This window comes from Cololabis saira, chromosome 20 (assembly GCF_033807715.1).
Source record: "Cololabis saira isolate AMF1-May2022 chromosome 20, fColSai1.1, whole genome shotgun sequence".
Taxonomy (NCBI): Eukaryota; Metazoa; Chordata; class Actinopteri; order Beloniformes; family Belonidae; genus Cololabis; species Cololabis saira.
In genome coordinates this window covers 5,953,354-5,971,021 of record NC_084606.1, presented here as the reverse complement: position 1 = coordinate 5,971,021, position 17,668 = coordinate 5,953,354, and the positions used below count along the sequence as shown (strand labels likewise).

Below are 17,668 nucleotides of genomic sequence, written 5' to 3'. Positions count from 1 at the left end.
AACCTGGATGGCCGGTGGGGGAGCGTGGGCACCTACCGGGGCCTCCGCTGGCCCTGCCTCCGGACTTCGGCCTCCGCTCCCCCTCCTGCCCCCCCTACACGACTCACACATACATAGGTCCGAGGGGTCGGGCGGTCCGGGGCATGGGGGACACTGTCCCGCGTGCCCTGGTGCTCCCCGCCCCACGATTTTAATAAAATCTTAGACACTGCCCACTCAACATTTAATAAATACACTTAACAAGAATACTTAGCATCTTAGAGGGGGAGTTCATTGTCAAATATGATACCCTGACCTCCTCCTCCCTATTTTTATTGCATTAGCCACATGCACTCAACACCAGGGGCGGGAGAGGGGCCTACATCACCCACGTTCCCTCTTTGGCCTGGGGCCAGGTGGTCGCGGTGCCCGGGTCCTGGCGGGGCTCACCGTGCAGCCTGGGGTACTACCTGGCGGTGCTGGACCCCCCGGGGAGGGGGAAACGGGGAGTGAATGAGTGTCCTTGTTGGTGAGAATGTGATATGGAAGGGTCCTGCGATGGAGGATTTGGGCCTCCATCAGCAGGACAATAAAATTTAATAATAATTTATTATTATTATTATTATTATTATTATTATTATTATTAGTATACTATATTATTATTATAGAAATTGGATGGATAAATGGATGGATGAATGGGATGCCTGGGTCTGGGGCCCTCCGTTGTCGGGCCCACCCGGGTGTCGCCCTGTTGGGAGAGCACTCCTTTAGTCCTGTAGGACCGCTTTTGTTGGGGCGGGTGCACCTGCCCGCTGGCTGGCTGGCCTCTCGCCGGGTGGGGGTCTTTGGTCTGGGGGGTGGGGGCCTCCTGGCCGCATGTCCGGCCCATGCCTGGTGGTTGGGGTTTGCCTGGGTCACGCTCCGCCACCGTGAGTTCCCTGGCTGCCTCTTCCCATGATCGTGGGGGCCCCGCCTGCGGGTCCCCTCCACCGCCGCTGGTAGGGGGCGGGCCTCGCTGGGAGGGGATGGGCCTCGCTGGCAGTGGGTTTCCTCCCGCCCTCTTCTTGCCCTCTGTGGGGTTGCTGGTGGCCTGGGTTCCGGGTTCTTTCTTGTCTGCCACTGGTCTCGCGGGTGGCGGGGTTGCACCCCCCTCTCTTCCACTATAGTTACAGTTCAGGTGGAGCATTGATAGGACTATTACATACACGCATACACGCACACACACACACACACACACACACACACACACACACACACACACACACACACACACACACACACACACACATTTACATCGGCCCGTTCACGTGCATGCTTGCTCTGTAGTTTTGGGAGTTAGTTAGTCGCAGTAGCTTAGCTTAGTTGTGATTGGGTCTCGGGACCTGGGACGGTTGCTGCTCATGTTTCTGCCCGTTCCGTATCTGTTTCATGTATGTTTTATTTTTTTTTTTAGTTTTTTTTTTCTGCATTTTTTTCTATCTTGCAGATTTCCAGTACTCGATATGCGCCTCCATGTGTGTTCTCGCGTCCTGGATTAGCAGGATTAGCAGCGGCAGGATTAGCTGGATTAGCAGCGGATGTCACCCCTCACCCCCCCCCTCCCCAAAAAAAAAAAATTGATTTATATGTAAATATATGTATGTGTATGTGTATATATATATAAAAATAAATATATGTGACATTAAAAAAGATATATATCATATGTATTTTATATAAAAAATGCACATATAAATGCCTTAGGTTCTTACCAGCATGCTAATAATAATAATAATGAATTTAACTTGTAACGCACTTTCCATTCAATGAATCTCAAAGTGCTACACTTAGACCATTATTCATTCATACACATTCTCAATGGTGGTGGTAAGCTACATTTGTAGCCACAGCTGACAGAAGCGTGGCTGCCATGCCGCGCCAAACGGCCCCTCCGACCACCACAAACATTCATACACATTCATACACATTCACACGGGGCAAGCTGGGTAAGGTGTCTTGCCCAAGGACCCTACCACAGCAACTGGGATGGAGCAGGATTCGAACCGCCGACCTTCTGATCTTTGGATGACCCGCTCTACCACCGGCTACTGCCGCCCCACAACTACTGCCGCCCAATGGTATTAACCATTAATATGTGTGCGGACAAAAAAAAAAAAAAAAAGTGGGAAAAGACTTGATGACATCGCATGATCGCATGGGTTTTTCTTGAAAGGTTCTCTTTCATCATTCTGGCCGGTGCCATGTTGTAAATGGGAGGAGTGAGCTGGCTGGAACACGCCCACCTTATTTCAGTCACAGTTAGCTTGGAAAACCTATTATACCAATTAACATTACTTTAGATTCACTCTGATCAAAATTCTCCAAACTTCCTAAATTCAGGTGTCACTTTTGGAGCGACGAGTGAGGCGAATGCTGAGGAGGTTCTGAGCTGCTGGAGACAATTTATTTCACAAAATTATGACTGTATGTTGAAAGGTTCAAGAGTTATGCCCATGGTTATCCAAGTGTCTTTTTGGCATCTCCAAATGGCCATTTTTGGAAAGGTCTAGACATAATCTTACAGAAACATGTGTAAAATACTAATGTTTTGTGGTATTGTTATCACATTTGAAATTACACTAGATAAGGCTTCATGCTGTGGTCCCATTGTGTTTTCCAGCTAATAAGTCACAGCAGATCTGCAGACTCATCTGCAGACATCTGATTACAAAACAAATTTCCGGCTGAAATAAAAACCTTCTATTTCAGTGTGTTCAAACTTAGATTACTCAATGTAGGAGTTACAGTGATTCTGACAGTTGGGGTAAAACCTTCAGAGTGTTACCTTTCAAAAGAGACCAAAACCATCTATGTACTTCAAACAGCTTTCAATTTACTTTGGGTATGCCTTGGATAGGCGTTTTAGGCGTCTTTTACAGGAGTGGCAACAAGTTAATGATCCTCCTGGTCTCCCCTCAGAGCGTTGCGGAGGCTCCTCCAGAACTCCGGCCTCCTCTCCTCCTCCTGAGGCCACTCCAGGTAGGTGGTGGAGCTCATGATCTTGCGCAGTTTGCAGAAGCGTTTGGGAACGTCGTCCTTGGACAGCGGCTCAAGCAGGATCAAGATGGCCGCGTCAACGCCGACGTCGAAGAGCCAGAAGTGGGAGAAGTCCAGCTCGAAGCGGCACCAGTCGGAGTGGACGAAGTTCTCAGAGAGGACGAAGACGGTCCGACGACTGCGCTCAATAGCGTTCATGATGTTGTCCATGATCCAGCGTCCAGGAAGGAAGTCCCGCTTGTGGAGGCAAAGGGTAAATGACCTGGCGTTCCCGGAGTTGGAGTCACTGAAAGATAATAAACTGATGATCAAATTATTTTAATCATTTTGTGTAGGACCAGCAGGTTATTCTTCTGTGTCAAACCAATTCACCCTGTCGATAAGGAGCGCCACCAAAGCTAAACGGTAAGATACATTATTCAGCTGCAGCCAATGCCGAAATAGGAAAATGTGCAGTTCCTTAGCTGACCACTAGTGTCTGGATCCATTGACCTCCATATTAAAGGCAAGGCAAGGCAAGGCAAGTTTATTTGTACAGCACAATTCAACACAAGGTAATTCAAAGGGCTTTACATCAACATTAAAAGAGGTAAGACACAATTAAACAGTAAATAACAAATAAAATGAAATAAAATGATAAGGAAAGAGGTAAAACAATAAAAAGCACAAGTTGTTAAAAAGCAAGGGCAGTAGAGTACAGCAGGTAAGTATTTGATTTAAGAGTACGCTTCAGTAAACAATAATGTTCTTAGCCCTGATTTAAAGGAGCTGACAGTTTGAGCAGACCTCAGGTCTACAGGAAGTGGGTTGATGTTACATTCAGCTGGTTGGTCGCAGGTAGGGGACTGAGGTAATGTCGCCGCTTGTTCTGAACTCAGTTTAAGTCTTTCCTGCAGTGCCCTTAGTTGTTTTATTTGCTTGACCAATCTAACCCCTTTGAAATAGAGGAACACCTTTTCCAGAACAGCAGGATCTTTCATCAGCATTCTTATCTAAGGAATGAGAAGACCCTGACTGGATCAGTAAGGGTTTAACAACTTGTTGAATATGTTGATAACTGCAGTACTTTTTTAATAAGAGGCTCTTGTTTGTTCCCTTAGTTAAATGTAGGTTTTGACGTTACTTGGCCAGGGAGTGAACACATGCAAGTACACCTTCTGATGGGAATCATCTTTAATTTCACTAGACGTTACCTTGCAAATCAGCCTGGTCTTTTTTGGTTCAGGACTTAAATCAAATACCGTGGCACTGATGATATTGCAGAAAGAGAACCTACCTGGGCTCCTCCAACTCAGGTACCAGGAAGTTTTCCACCCAGCCAGCGTCTCTTTCGCTGTAGGAAACAAAGGCATCGAAGGACAGCAACGCTTCCCATCCCTCCGTATCTCTACACCGCCGGTTCTTGGAGTTGCGCTTGGCCTTGAGCCACGCCCAGGTCATCCTCAGGTACCAGAAGACGTGGAGTCGCCAGAGCAGGACACACAGCACAACCCCGACGACCAACGCCAACCCACAACTCACCGACACAAACAGAACTTGGTGACACTCGACGACAGAGAGGTGGACTCCACTCACGGGCTTCCCCTGCAGGTGGAGAGGGGAGTCACAGACGTAGCTGGCCTCTCCATCCGTCAACTGAAGATCTCCACCTCCTTGAAAATGAAACTGGAGGAAGGGAACAAAGGTGCAGGAGCAGATGAACTTGTTCTGGCCCGCCTGGAGCTTCCGGAGTCGTTTGAACGATTGGAGGTCTGAGTGGCTGAACACATTCAGGGTGTTGGACTGTGAAAAGCAACGGGGGTCAGACTGGAGAAGACAAAGAGGACTGGATGTTGAAGTACGAGGCCTGATAGCTTCTCACCTGTATGGTTAGGATGCGCAGATTTACGAAGAGATGCCCAGAAGGCAACCTCAGAAACTTGTTCCCAGATAGGTAAAGCTCTCTGAGCACGGGCAGGAGCACCGTGAAGTCTCTGAGATCATTGTAGCTCAGGTCCAACACCTCAATAGTGAAAGAACAGAGTGATTGAAACGTACAGTGAAGTGAAACAGTTAGCACTCCTTCATTTAATTCCACGTTTTGTGTGTGTAAAAACATGATAGTCACCCGGTGAGTTAAAATAGTAACAGTTTATACCTTTCAATACACTTATTGTGCAATATGGAGTTAGCAGTAATACATTTTTAGAGTACAAACAACTTAAGGCCATAATAAATAAAACATATAAAATTAGCCAATTAGACTTACAACTTCCCGCTAGGATAATTGATTTATTGAATCTAAGCACTTTAAAGTTGTTACCAAAACTCTACAGGTTAGTGTCTAAATTGGATAATTCAGTCTCTCTCCCGATCTCCAAGTGGGAGGCGGATCTCTCTCTTAACACCGACCAGTTTTCTTGGTCACAAATATGCTTAAATCATTTTACTATGACTAAGAACCCAAACTTACAACGTATACAGTACAAAGTTCTTCATAGAATACACTATACAGGACAAAGGATGCTCCAGATGGGCTTTGTCACCTCTAATATCTGCTCACAGTGCACAGAGAACACTCCTGATAATTATCAACTACAGAATCCCAGTGTGCCCCACGATATGTATATTAGGTCACTTGGGAGATATTCAAATGGAATCTAACTGGACACACCAGGTTCTCACTGCCTTATGTATCGCAAAGAAAACCTAGTGAATTGGAAACAAAAGTCCAATTTATGTATTAACCACTTTAGGAATCTTTTATCAGACCATATTAGTAGTGAGATAATGTCTGCCTCCACTGAACAACATTCGGCTGAATTGCATTATCTCTGGTCCCTGATTATAGGCTTCATTAACTAGTGGGGGCGGGGTGGTGGTGATCTCGTAGCCCTTGGGGTTGGGAGTCGGCTTGGGGGGTCTTGGGCGCGGGCCTCTGGTGGCCACTGGGGGCCTATGGGGGGGTTACCTTATGGCAGTGGGGGGGGTGGCTGGGGGGGGCTCGGGCGGGGGGCTGTGGCTAGGGCGTCTCCGGGTCTCCCGGGGGGGGCTGGGCCGTGGGCATGAGGTCCCGCTCGGAGGGCCCGGCCCTGCCTGGGTGGGGGGTGGCTGTCTGCGCTGGGGGGGCATTGCTGCCTTGGTGCTCCGTCGCTGGGCGGGGACCGCATGCCCCTGCATCTGTGGGGACTCCGTGACCTTTGGGGTGTCCGCCGGGGTGGCCCCGGGGGGGGGGGGCCGGGTTCGGGGATCGGGCCTCCCCTGGCCGGGGGGTGCGCAGGCGGGCGCGGCGGCGGGGTGGAGGTACGGTGGGGCCCTGGCCCGGCTCGGAGGGCCGGCCCCCGTCAACTGGATGGCCGGTGGGGGAGCGTGGGCGTCCTTTCAGGGCCGGCTCTGCGGGTCCTGCCTCCTGGCTTCGGCCTCTGCTCCCCCTCCTTCCCCCCCTTACACGATGCATACGCGCATAGGAGAAGGGGCGGGGGGTCCGGGTCGTGGGGGGCATTGTCCCGCGTGGCCCGGCACTCCCCGCCGCACGGTTTTAACAGCACTGTAGACACTGCACATTCAACACTTATTAAATACATTTGACAAGGGCATTTAGTTCGGGAGGGGGGGATCGGTGTCAAATTGATACCTTGTCCTCCCCTTCCCTGTTTTTATGGCATTAATCACATGCACTCAACACCAGGGTCGGCAGGGGGTCCCACATCACCCGCGCTCCCTCGCCGGCCTGGGACAGGTGGGTCGCGATGCCCGGGCCTGGTGGGGCTCGCCGTGCAGCCTGGGGTGCCTTCTGGCGGTGCTGGACCCCCCCGGGGAGGGGGAAACGGTGCGTGATTGAGCGTCTGTGTCGGTGAGAATGCGGTATGGAAGGGTCCTGCCATGGAGGATTTGGGCCTCCATTGGCAGGACAACAAAATTTAATAATGTATTAATATTATGTCATACAAAGATGGCTATTATTATTATTATTATTATTATTTTTTTTTTTTTTTTTTTTTTTCTTTTTAAGGTTTTTTTGGGCTCTAGTGGCCCTTTATTGGAGATGCAGACTGGAAAGGGGTAGAGAGAGAGAACGGGGAAGACATGCAGCAAAGGTGCACGGGCTGGATTCGAACCCGCGACCGCTGCAGGAGGAGGACTGTAGCGTCAGTATATGGCCCGCTGCTTAACCCACTGCGCCACCGAGCGGCCATTATTATTATTATTATTGTGATAGTATATCATATTATTATTAGTATAAATATCGGATAGGTGAATGGATGAATGAATGGGTTGCCTGGGTCTGGGGCCCTCCGTTGTCGGGGGGTTCTCTCTCTCCGGGCCCATCTCCGGTCCCCCCGCTGCCTCCGCAGCGGGGCGCCCCTCTGGTCTTGGAGGGCCACTTTCGTGGGGGCGGGTGCTCCTGCCCACGTCGGCTGCCGGGGCTGCTCTGTTTCTCCGGGCAGGCTGGCCCCTCGCCGGGTGGGGGTTGTTAGCCTGGAGGTTGAGGGCCTCCTGGCCACGTGTCCGGCCCGGACCGGGTGGCCGGGGACTGTCTGGGTCGCGGTCCGGTGGGTTGCCTCCTTCCTTCCTCTCCCCTCTGTGGGGTTGCTGGTGGCCTGGGTTCCGGGTTCTTCCTGGTCGGCCCCTGGTCTCGCGGGTGGCGGGGTTGCCCCCCCCCCTCCCCCACTATAGAACTTTGTTTGGTTTATTACACACACATACAGACACACACACACGCACACACACACACATACACACACACATACACACACATAGCCACATACATACACATAGCCACATAGACATATACACACTCACGTACACGTATACATATTCATACATTCATGCATGCACACATACACACACACACACATAGCCACACATATGCATACACACACACAGTTACATTTAGCCACACATACATATACACGCTCATACACACACATACACTCACACTTATATAGCCACTCAGTCACATACGTATACATACACACACATACACAGCCACACAAACATATACATACACACACACACACACATACACACACACACATAGCCACAAAGACATGTACACACACACGCACGCATACTCACACACACACACACACACACACACACACACACACGCATGATCATATACATACACGCACACACACACACATAGACATACACACTGGCTTGTTCACCTGCATGCTTGCTCTGAAGTTTTTGGGGTTAGTTAGTGGTAGCTTAGCTCAGACTGTGATTTGGGTTGATTGTTGCTTGTGTTTTGGTCGGCTCCGTGTTGGTTTTGTTGGTTTTGTGTTTGGTTTGTGGTCTTTGTTGCAGATTTCCAGTGCTAGACGTGTGCCTCCGTGTGTTCCTGCTTCCTGGATTTCCATCTTGATTTGGTTTATAACGTATGCAGATGATACCAAGATCTGTTTACAACTGTCCCCAAACGACAACTGTATGACTGGCTTGAGTCAGCCTTTCAAGGGAGAGACAGTTTGATGCAACAAATCTTTTGGTTGCATAAAGGAGTAACTGACAGTCATTTTTACCTGTAAAGAGGGGTATTACTAATCATTGATTAGCTAAGGCAATGAAAATTAACAGATCATTCCAAGTATCGGGAGCAACAAATTTATCGTCTTAGCTCAGACATCAGGTACGGTGAAAAGATTCAAGTCTTGGGAGTAAACACTTCCAACACATTTGTGAGTCTGTAGATGGAAGAATAACTTAATTAATAACACCACCCTTTGATACAACTGACTGTCATTAAGAGACTTGCGCAGGTGGGAATCAGGTCTGTTGATACAAGGAGATATGGCACTCGAGGACCAGGTTTGACTACCCCTGATGTAGAGTACATCACAGTGTCATCACTTGTTGATCAAGATGATTCATTTATAAAATGAACAGAAGTGATCCCAAGAGTGATGCCTGAGGAACCCCCTTAGGTAGCTAGAAGCAGTACCGTCTACCTGAACACAGAGACCTGCCTGATTCTGCTGCCCATGCTAGAGCTTTAGTTAATACCTTTTGTTAAGCACTTTGGGTTCCCTTTGTGTTCAGATGAAAATCAAAAGACAACATTGTAAAAAAGAGAATTGAGCAAATATTCACAAGAGACGGTGTGAGACTGATTAAGTCAACTATAAAGTCCTGCTGGAGGTGGATCCACAAACTAATGACTCGTGGGATACTTGCTGCTCTGCTCTGCTGCTCTGTGTGTTAAATATTTGGTTTCATTTTTGTTAAATAAATAATGAAAAGGTGAAACTGTTCATCTGAGGTTGTATTTGACAGACAGTCTGATCAGTTTTATCATGTTTTTACACACAAACATGTGGAAAGAAGTTGCACATGTTTCACAAGGGTCTGTTTTTAATGTAGTAGTGTCAGGATTTAGATTTTTATAGACTCATCTCCACCTCCAGCGATGTGGGTAGACAGGGAGTGGTGGTGGTGAGCTTCGACACGGAGATGTTGAGGTATCGGAGGGCGGAGGGCCAGGAGCAGCTGGAGGGCATGGAGCTGTAGCTGATTTTGCTGATGTCCAGGTGGGTCAGTTTGGTGAGCTTCGCGACCAACCGGCTCACCGTGGACAAAGACTGGGGGGGGGTGACACTCCATCAGATTCCCGAGCACTAATAGGAAGGATTCGTTTGAGTTGTTAAGCACCTTCAGAGGGTTTCCACTGATGTTCAAAACTCGGAGCTCCTTCAACGTGCTGTTGCCTTCACACATCATGTACTCCAGCGTCAGGTCCGTCAGCAGGTTGTCCGACACGTCCAAATACTCCGCGTTCACCATCAGCTGTGTTGTTTTACAGGACACCAAGAACACCTGGAGGAAAAAGAAAAGAAAAGGATCAGTTGTTGCTTAATTTGCAGAGTCCAGCCTGGATAGAAGGATCTTTCAGAATCTGTCAAGTTTTTCACGAAATTTAACATTTTAAAAAAAAGGGTGGAAAGGCTCTGCCTTCTAATTAAAATAGTCTAAGCTTGTAGATTGTAGGACACCATAATACCCATACACACCACACACGTGCATACTTACATAATTGCAGTCATACACGCACACACCTGATCGAAATCTGTGCAAAAACATTGACTTTGTTGTTTTGTATTGTTTCGTTTGACTGTCTTGTTTGTTTTCTAGTGTAAATTTTAAAAAAAATAGTATAAGTTTCGGCTAAACCAGCCAAGGTAAGATGGAGAACTCTTGGTAACTGAACTACAGTGGGCGTAGTCCACTTACAGACCTGGGGGGTCTATCTGGACTGACGGGTTGGGCGGCGTCGGTGCAGCAGGATCTGCACGGTGCGAAAGGCTTCAAAGGCACGCTTCAGTCTAGTTTTTACTGTTTAATCTTACTGGTTGTTTCAATTTGATTTTAAATGGACTTTGAGTCTTTCTTTTGCATTTCGGTACATGAAACTTACTTTACAAGTAGAGAAACTCGTTTAGAAGCTGCAGCTTTGTGCCATAACCCCGAATGAACTGTTGAGGTCATGGTTCCTACCTTGGAGTTTATGATGGACATCTTCCTCTGGAACTGAAGTATGAAGTAGAGGTCTGCAGTCATGACAAACCTCAAAATGTCCACCACCACAAGGTTCCTGATGAAAATCTCGTCCATGCTTCCGAGGTTGGTCTTTATGGCAGGTCCCCAACTATTACCATTAATAAATAGAAGAAAATCAGGAACAATAGTCGTGCAGTCTCCAATTTAAACAACAGGTTGTCCCATAAATGTGATTTAGCAATAATAAAAATGCTTCTATGTTTTGCTTTTAAACAAAGGAATATGGTGCAATTATCAGCATCTTTACATTAATCCTGTATGCTTTTGTGTAAAAATATAGCTCTCTGAAGGTCAACCACAGCATCTCAACCAGGTTCAGGTCTGGACTTTGACCAGATCCTTCCAGAACCTTGACTCTTAGGGTTCTGGACATTCAGCCCAGACATTTTCACTTTGGTCTCGTCCGTCTAAACATCAGAGATGTCTCCTAGAAACTCCAAACAAACCATCAATGCCCTCAATCTGCGAAGGCCTTCCTGAGATACAGCCTCGACGGAACCAGCTGTATAAATGTTAATGGTTGTGGGTCGGTCTGGAGTGTGAAGCCCTTTTCACATAAAACGCGAAAAGCGGCGGCCGCCGCCGGCTTTCCCATTCATTGTGTATGTGCTATCGCCGCATAAGAGCGGCGGGGTCTGCAAGAGGGCGCATGCCGCGGCGTTGCGCCGCGCCTGCCTGCGCCCGAATTGAAATTTTTTTAATTTCACCGTGCCGCCCTGTGACCACATCTCGGCGCATCCAATAGGAGAGAAGGTGGTGGAGGGTGAAAAAAAACTTGCAGGTTGTAGATCAGAAATGATCAACATGGAGGAAAGATTTATCTTGGCTGTGAGGAGCTGTGGGATACGAGACTGCAGGCCTATTGTGACCTCAACAAAAAGGGACAAAAGTGGAGAGAAATCTCCCAGAATTTGGACATACCAGTTGTGTTTAAAAGTTCCCCCAAATCCTGTCTTGCCATGAGGATTTCATGGACCCATACCCTCCCTGCTGCTGCTCGTCTCCTCTTCTTCCTCAGAAGCACTAAAGCACTCAAGCCCCAGGAGCAGATGGCCACATGTCAACACCATTCACATCCAATGAGCTCTCCACCGCCATCGGACAACTGAAGAGTGGGAAAGCCCAGGGGCCAGACAACATCCCACCAGAATTCTTGCTTCACTGTGGCCAAAAATGTCAGAACTGGCTCAAGGAGTTTTACTCTTCCTGCCTCAACCGACTAGCAATACCCAAGATCTGGCGAAGGGCAACAATCATTGCCTTACCCAAACCCAACAAACCAACGGACAACCCCAAGAACTACCGCCCAATCTCACTTCTCTGTGTCCCATTCAAGGTCCTGGAGCGACTCCTTTTAGCCCGCCTGGACCCCACCATAGACCCCCAACTACCCGACCAACAAGCAGGATTCTGCCGCGGACGCAGCACCGTCCACCAGATCGTAAAGCTGACAAACGACATCGAAGACAGCTTCGAAAAACGCCACAAAGCAGGCGTTGTCCTGGTGGATCTTACTGCGGCCTATGACACCGTCTGGCACCAGGGCCTTACCTTGAAGCTCCTCCGGGGTGTTCCAGACCGCCACCTAGTACGATTTATACGCACTATCCTCTCCAACCGCAGCTTCATACTGAAGACAAGCGATGGTCAGTCCAGCCGCCCTCGGCGCCTCAAAAACGGAGTCCCCCAAGGATCAGTACTGGCCCCACTGCTCTTCAACTTATACATCAGCGATCTGCCCTACACAACATCAAGGCAGTACGGATACGCGGACGACCTGGCCCTCCTACACTCCGACAGCAACTGGACAACAGTAGAGGAGACCCTAACCTCAGACATGTCACAAATAGCAGAGTACCTGAAAACGTGGAGACTGAAGCTGAGTGTCGCAAAAACATCCTCCACAGCCTTCCATCTAAACACCAAGGAGGCTCGCCGCCAGCTCACAGTTAACGTCAATGGGTTACCCCTGCCGCACAACCCAACCCCCACATACCTTGGAGTGAAACTGGGCAGGCAGCTAACGTACAAACAACATCTTGAATCATTGCGTGCCAAAGTCTCCTCCAGGAACAACCTCCTACGCCGACTAGTAGGGTCGTCTTGGGGAGCAAGTGCCTCTACCTTAAGAACCGGCGCCCTTGCCCTGGTATACAGCGCGGCAGAATACGCCTCCCCTGCATGGAGTCGCAGTGCGCATGCCAAGAAACTCGACACCACCCTCAACGAGACCATGAGGATTGTCACCGGCTGCTTGAAACCCACCCCAACGGAGTTCCTCCCGGTACTATCTGGCATCGCACCAGCCGCTCTTCCGCAGGGAAAACCACACACACAGACTTGTGAGCAAGGCCTCGCAAGATCCAACACATCTCCTGCACAAACTCGTGGCAGACTCCCAAGACCCTGGTCGCCAGCGTCTACCTTCCCGGCGCCCGTTCTCTCGCCACCCAGCAATTTCTGGTGGACCCCCCTTCAACACACTCGAAGTATGGAGAACCAGCTGGCAGGAGACCCCCCGACCCCCTCAACTCTCAGTCAACCCAAACACAAGTTTACCACCGGGCGCTGACCTTCCTCGCAAGGACTGGTCAACACTAAACCGGCTACGGACGGGTGTGGGCCGTTTCAACGCCACCATGCACCGCTGGGGCCTGCGCCCATCAGCAGCCTGCCCATGCGGAGCCGAGGAGCAGACCGCCCACCACATCATCCACGAGTGCCCCACCTTCCCCCCACCCAATGACCTTGACCTGAATGACCTGAGTCCCGACACAGTGAGCTGGCTGCAGCGGCTGAGCAACATTGCCTAGCTGCCTCACACGAAAGAAGAAGAAGAAGAAGCACTAAAGCCACAGGTTTTTTTTTTAAGCAGGGAGAGATCTGTGCAATATTCTTTACTCATTTATGTGCAATATTCTGCCATCCATTCAAGTGCAATATTCTTTCACTCATTCATGTGCATTATTATTCTCTCATTTTTATAATGTATATATATTTATGTTTACTGTTTCTTATTTTGTTGTTTACACAGTCTTTGTTTACATAGTCTTTGCATGTGTGCACCTTTACGGAGCTGCTGCCTAATCTCATTGTACCATTATAATGATAATAAAGGCTTTCTATTCTATTCTACTCTATTCTATTCAGATACATTTTGTAAACCGAGCTGTAGGCTAATGTACTCTCAAACGAGTGAGAAAAGGGCGCCAGAACGGAAAACCTTTTTCGGTTGCCTAGCAACTTGCAAGAAATATGTGTGCGATGGGCGCATGCACGCCTTGCTCTGCGCCGACTCTGCGCCCACCCGGCAGTGTGCGCGGCGAATACCGCGTTCTATGTGAAAGCAGCTTGAGGCTGGAGCAGAATATCAGGGTGAGATGCCAGTTGGCCAGTCCAGTTACAACTAATTTAACACTGCGAGCACCAAGCAGAGGGACCGCGAATCCCAGCGGGTCCCAATGGAGCTCCGCGTTTCAAGTCCTCGTTTCAACTCTGGCAGCACTTGTTTCACATGTCATTTCAGTTGAAGCAGCTAAGCTAAAATGCTAAGTAGCAGAGCAGGAATCTCCCCGGTATGTCCGATGGGACGGAGTTAGGAGAGCTTTGTTGTGAACTGAGGCCACCTTTACCCCATTTCCACCAAACCAGTTCCAGCACTGGTTCTGGGCCAGTGCTGTGTTTGGAAAGGGGCTTTCTGTTCCCACTGACAAAAAACTGGCTCCAGGGCAGAAAGACCAGTTCAAAGGTAGCACCAACTCTTTGCTGGGCTAAGATGAAAGAACTGCTTACGTAAGGGGCCGGAGTATTAAGACCAACGGCAATAGCAAGACTGGGAGACAGAGACATTTTCAAATAAGAATTAATCTGGATTCAGCAAAGCAGCAGTGGTCTGAGGAGGAGACAACATGTCATTTAGAGATGTGGTCCACAGAGGAGATACGAGGACCAAGTCCTATTAGAACAGATACCTTGCCGTTGCTTCAACTTTCACGCAAACGCAGCAACGTAACTGATGTTCGCAGTGACGTAATGACATGGCTCCCTTTAGCACCCCAGCTCGGGAAAAACAAACTCGTTTTCAGCGGGTTCCCAAGTTGAACGAGTTGTGAACCAGAACCAGCACTGGCCCAGAACCAGCCCTGGAACTGGTTTGGTGAAAAATGGTGTATGTGTGAACAAAGGACAAGAACTCATCCCCACCCATCGACTAGCTTCGGGTTCCTTAACCTGGATCTACAAAATCGATCAAGTGATTTCTGGGACCTTTCTGCAAACCCACCTGCCGTCGCCAGTCAGAGTGAGACCATCGAAGGAAAGGGAGGTCAGCGGTACCCCATCAAACAGCAACAGGAAGTCCATAGCCACCTCATCAGAAATAGAAAGGTTTCGGAAGGAAAGCTGCCTGGAGAGTGAAACCACAGATAAATTACAGGTTTCTCCGCAACAAGACCGGGTTTTTGTATATTAGTGGAAGAGGACGTCGCTTCTGGACCTGATTCTCTTCCTGGCCGCCTCTCTCAAACCCTGAGCAGACTCATTCCCAGTCAGGTGAATGTTTTCCAGGGTGATGGGCGTCTCAGGGTACGACACGTCACCGAGCACAGCCGAGGCCAAGGTGACGTTTGTTAGAGACGAGCCGTGTAGGTTTAAAGTGACGCGACCGAGCGGCCAGATGTCGGCCAAAGCCCCAGACTGGTACCTGCAGAGAAAACAGAGGATGGGAGGAGACGGACGATTCAACAGGCAGACCCACGAAAGAAGTGACCGGACCGGATTTGGTTCTTGGCTTCATTTTCATTGACTAAACAAGGACAGAGTTAGTAAAGTAAAGGCGAGAGCGTTGGTCGAACCTGGCCAGGTTGTTTGTAGCGTGCACGGTGAGCTCGTCCAGCTGGGTGACGCCGTGCAGATCTCCTCTCCTCAACTCCTGTAGAGCCGGACCTCCAAATGCCAGACTCCTGAGTCCGACGAGTCCTCGAAACAGTGAAGGAGATCCCAGACGGCTGCAGGAGAGAAGAAGAAGAAGCCGTGCTGAGCCTGAACGTCAGCGTCGGTGCTGCAGGCTGCAGACCCGAACCTCTCACCTGTACGGGTTGTTGAGCAGGTGGAGCTTCTGCAGAGCTCCCAGGTGACTGAACCAGCTGTGGTTGAGGGTGCTCAGCTGGTTGTCGGACAGGTCCAGCTCTTCCAGGCTCCACAGAGAGTCCAACGCTGACGGATGGATGATGGCTATTCTGTTAGCTGGAGGACAACAGCCGCGGGCTGAAGTTAGTACCTCTTTAAAACTCACTTAACATGTTTTTCACCCTCACAGTGAGGGGCCCGCTCTGATCAAACCAGCAGCAGAATCAAAAGAGGATGTTGTTGCAAGACTCTACCATCCACCCACTTCACCCATGATTCTAATCTCCGATACTGCACACCAAGGACAGCTGGACTCGATGAAGCCAACGGCACCACATCGTCTGCAAAGAAGCGAACGCGTGATCCTCAGGTCGTCCGACCCAAAATACCCTGGAGAGGTTTTGAACAGAACCAGTGGTTAAGGGGGGACCCGACAATCCAACTGAGAAAGGAAATGAATCTCTGCCTTCTACTACCTCGTACTCCTGGAGCAAACCCCCACCGCCTAGTACTACTACTACCACCCCCACCACCAATTACTACTATTACCACCCCCACCGCCAAATACTACTACTACCACCCACACTGCCAAGTACTACTACAACCTCTACTACTACTACTACTACTACTACTACTACTACTACCACTACCACTACCACTACTACTACTACTGCTACCAGCCCCACAGCCAAGTACTACTACTACTATTACCACTGCTGCTACCTCTACTACTACTACTACCAACCCACTTTCCAAGTACTACTAATATCACTATTACTACAACCCCCACTGCCAATTACCTTGAGAGACACGGTCGATTGCCGTCTCCCCCTTCAGGACTGTAGTGAGAGTAAAGAGCTGGGGGGGGGGCACCTCCCAATCTTCCTCCATAAAAAGGGGAACCACCACCCCAGTCTGTCGATCCAAATGGACCAGTGTTGCACAGGTGCGTCAACCGAGACAGCTCCACAACACCTGGAGCCTTGAAGGACTCAGGATGGATCTCTCCCATCATGCACTTCTGCACTTAGACATATTTCTATTGGCGGTTTCAATCAACAATCACAGCCTTCAGTGTTACCGTGGAGATCCAGAACCTTCAATTGCTCGTGGCCCTTGAGGTCATCGTCGGTCACCGCGGTGATGTTGTTGAAGGAGAGGTCCAGAGTCCGGGCCTGGTCTGTTACCGTGGGAACACGAGTGAATCCACCACAGGAGCAGTTGCAGGAGAGCTGAGGGTCGCATCGATGGCAGGAGGGCTGGTTATCCGCTGTGCTCGAGCTCCGGCCCAGACGGAGTAGGGTGAGGAGGAAGAGGGTGAAGGAGCGAAGGCAAGCGTGCTTCATTCTGCAGGAGAAAGAAAAACCAAGACCAAGGGGACGGATTCGGATGAGGAGCATGAAACCAAGAGAAACTGGAGAGGGAGGTTTTTCAGCTGCAACCGCTCTGACAGAGAAGTGAAATGAAGTCAGGAGTCAGGACTGGAGCCAACAGATGAGTGACGAAACGATTTCTCATCCTTCCTGAAGACTCCAACAGCAGGACGGGGGGTTCTGGTGCGTCCCAACTTTTCCTGGTTTTCAATAAATAAAGAAAACAAAAGGAACCCTAATCTCTCGGGAGCACAAGGACGTGTTTGGACCACTGGATTAATAACATTTGTGATTCGTAATAATAAAAAATGAACTCCCAAAAAACTAGAAGTGGTGAAACCCAATCACCCCCCTTCTGCTTCCTCAGGATTTAGGAGATTTAGAGGTCATCATGGGCGAATTGATCATGTCAGGGGTGTGCAGAGACCTTTATATATATATATATATATATATATATATATATATATATATATATATATTTAGCTGAATTATTATTAATTGTTAGATGATATTGGTGAATGAATGGCACGATAGGTCCACACTTGAAAATCGAAATCATGTGCATTGTGTGTATATGTATATGTATGTGTACAGTATATATACTGTACACATACATA

The 17,668-nt window shown here is 49.1% G+C and overlaps 1 protein-coding gene across 2 annotated transcripts; it reads right to left on the bottom strand.

Annotated features, from left to right (window-relative positions):
• Positions 1-2,392: 2,392 nt before the first annotated feature.
• Positions 2,393-17,123, bottom strand: LOC133420343 (toll-like receptor 2 type-2). 2 transcript variants are annotated; one of them, XM_061710023.1, is made up of 11 exons: positions 16,760-17,123; positions 15,639-15,795; positions 15,405-15,557; positions 15,047-15,253; positions 14,834-14,956; positions 10,489-10,639; positions 9,646-9,810; positions 9,396-9,575; positions 4,874-5,014; positions 4,289-4,794; positions 2,393-3,298 (listed from the first exon to the last, which is right to left on the bottom strand). In XM_061710023.1, the coding sequence occupies exons 1-11, from the start codon at positions 17,076-17,078 to the stop codon at positions 2,908-2,910; spliced, it is 2,493 nt and encodes an 830-aa protein (XP_061566007.1). In that variant the 5' UTR covers positions 17,079-17,123; the 3' UTR covers positions 2,393-2,907. The 2 variants fall into 2 exon arrangements, with proteins under 2 accessions (XP_061566007.1, XP_061566008.1); XM_061710024.1 differs by having other exon boundaries at positions 4,289-4,677.
• Positions 17,124-17,668: the final 545 nt, after the last annotated feature.

What these genes read in the sequence shown, in the direction of transcription:
- LOC133420343 (XM_061710023.1), bottom strand. Translation starts at nt 17,078, where the DNA reads ATGCTCCTCATCCGAATCCGTCCCCTTGGTCTTGGTTTTTCTTTCTCC. An exon ending in GAAGGTTCTGGATCTCCACG is followed by an intron (nt 15,796 to 16,759) that starts GTAACACTGAAG and finishes GTTGTCCTCCAG; the next exon opens with CTAACAGAATAGCCATCATC. An exon ending in CTGCTCAACAACCCGTACAG is followed by an intron (nt 15,558 to 15,638) that starts GTGAGAGGTTCG and finishes TCTCTCCTGCAG; the next exon opens with CCGTCTGGGATCTCCTTCAC.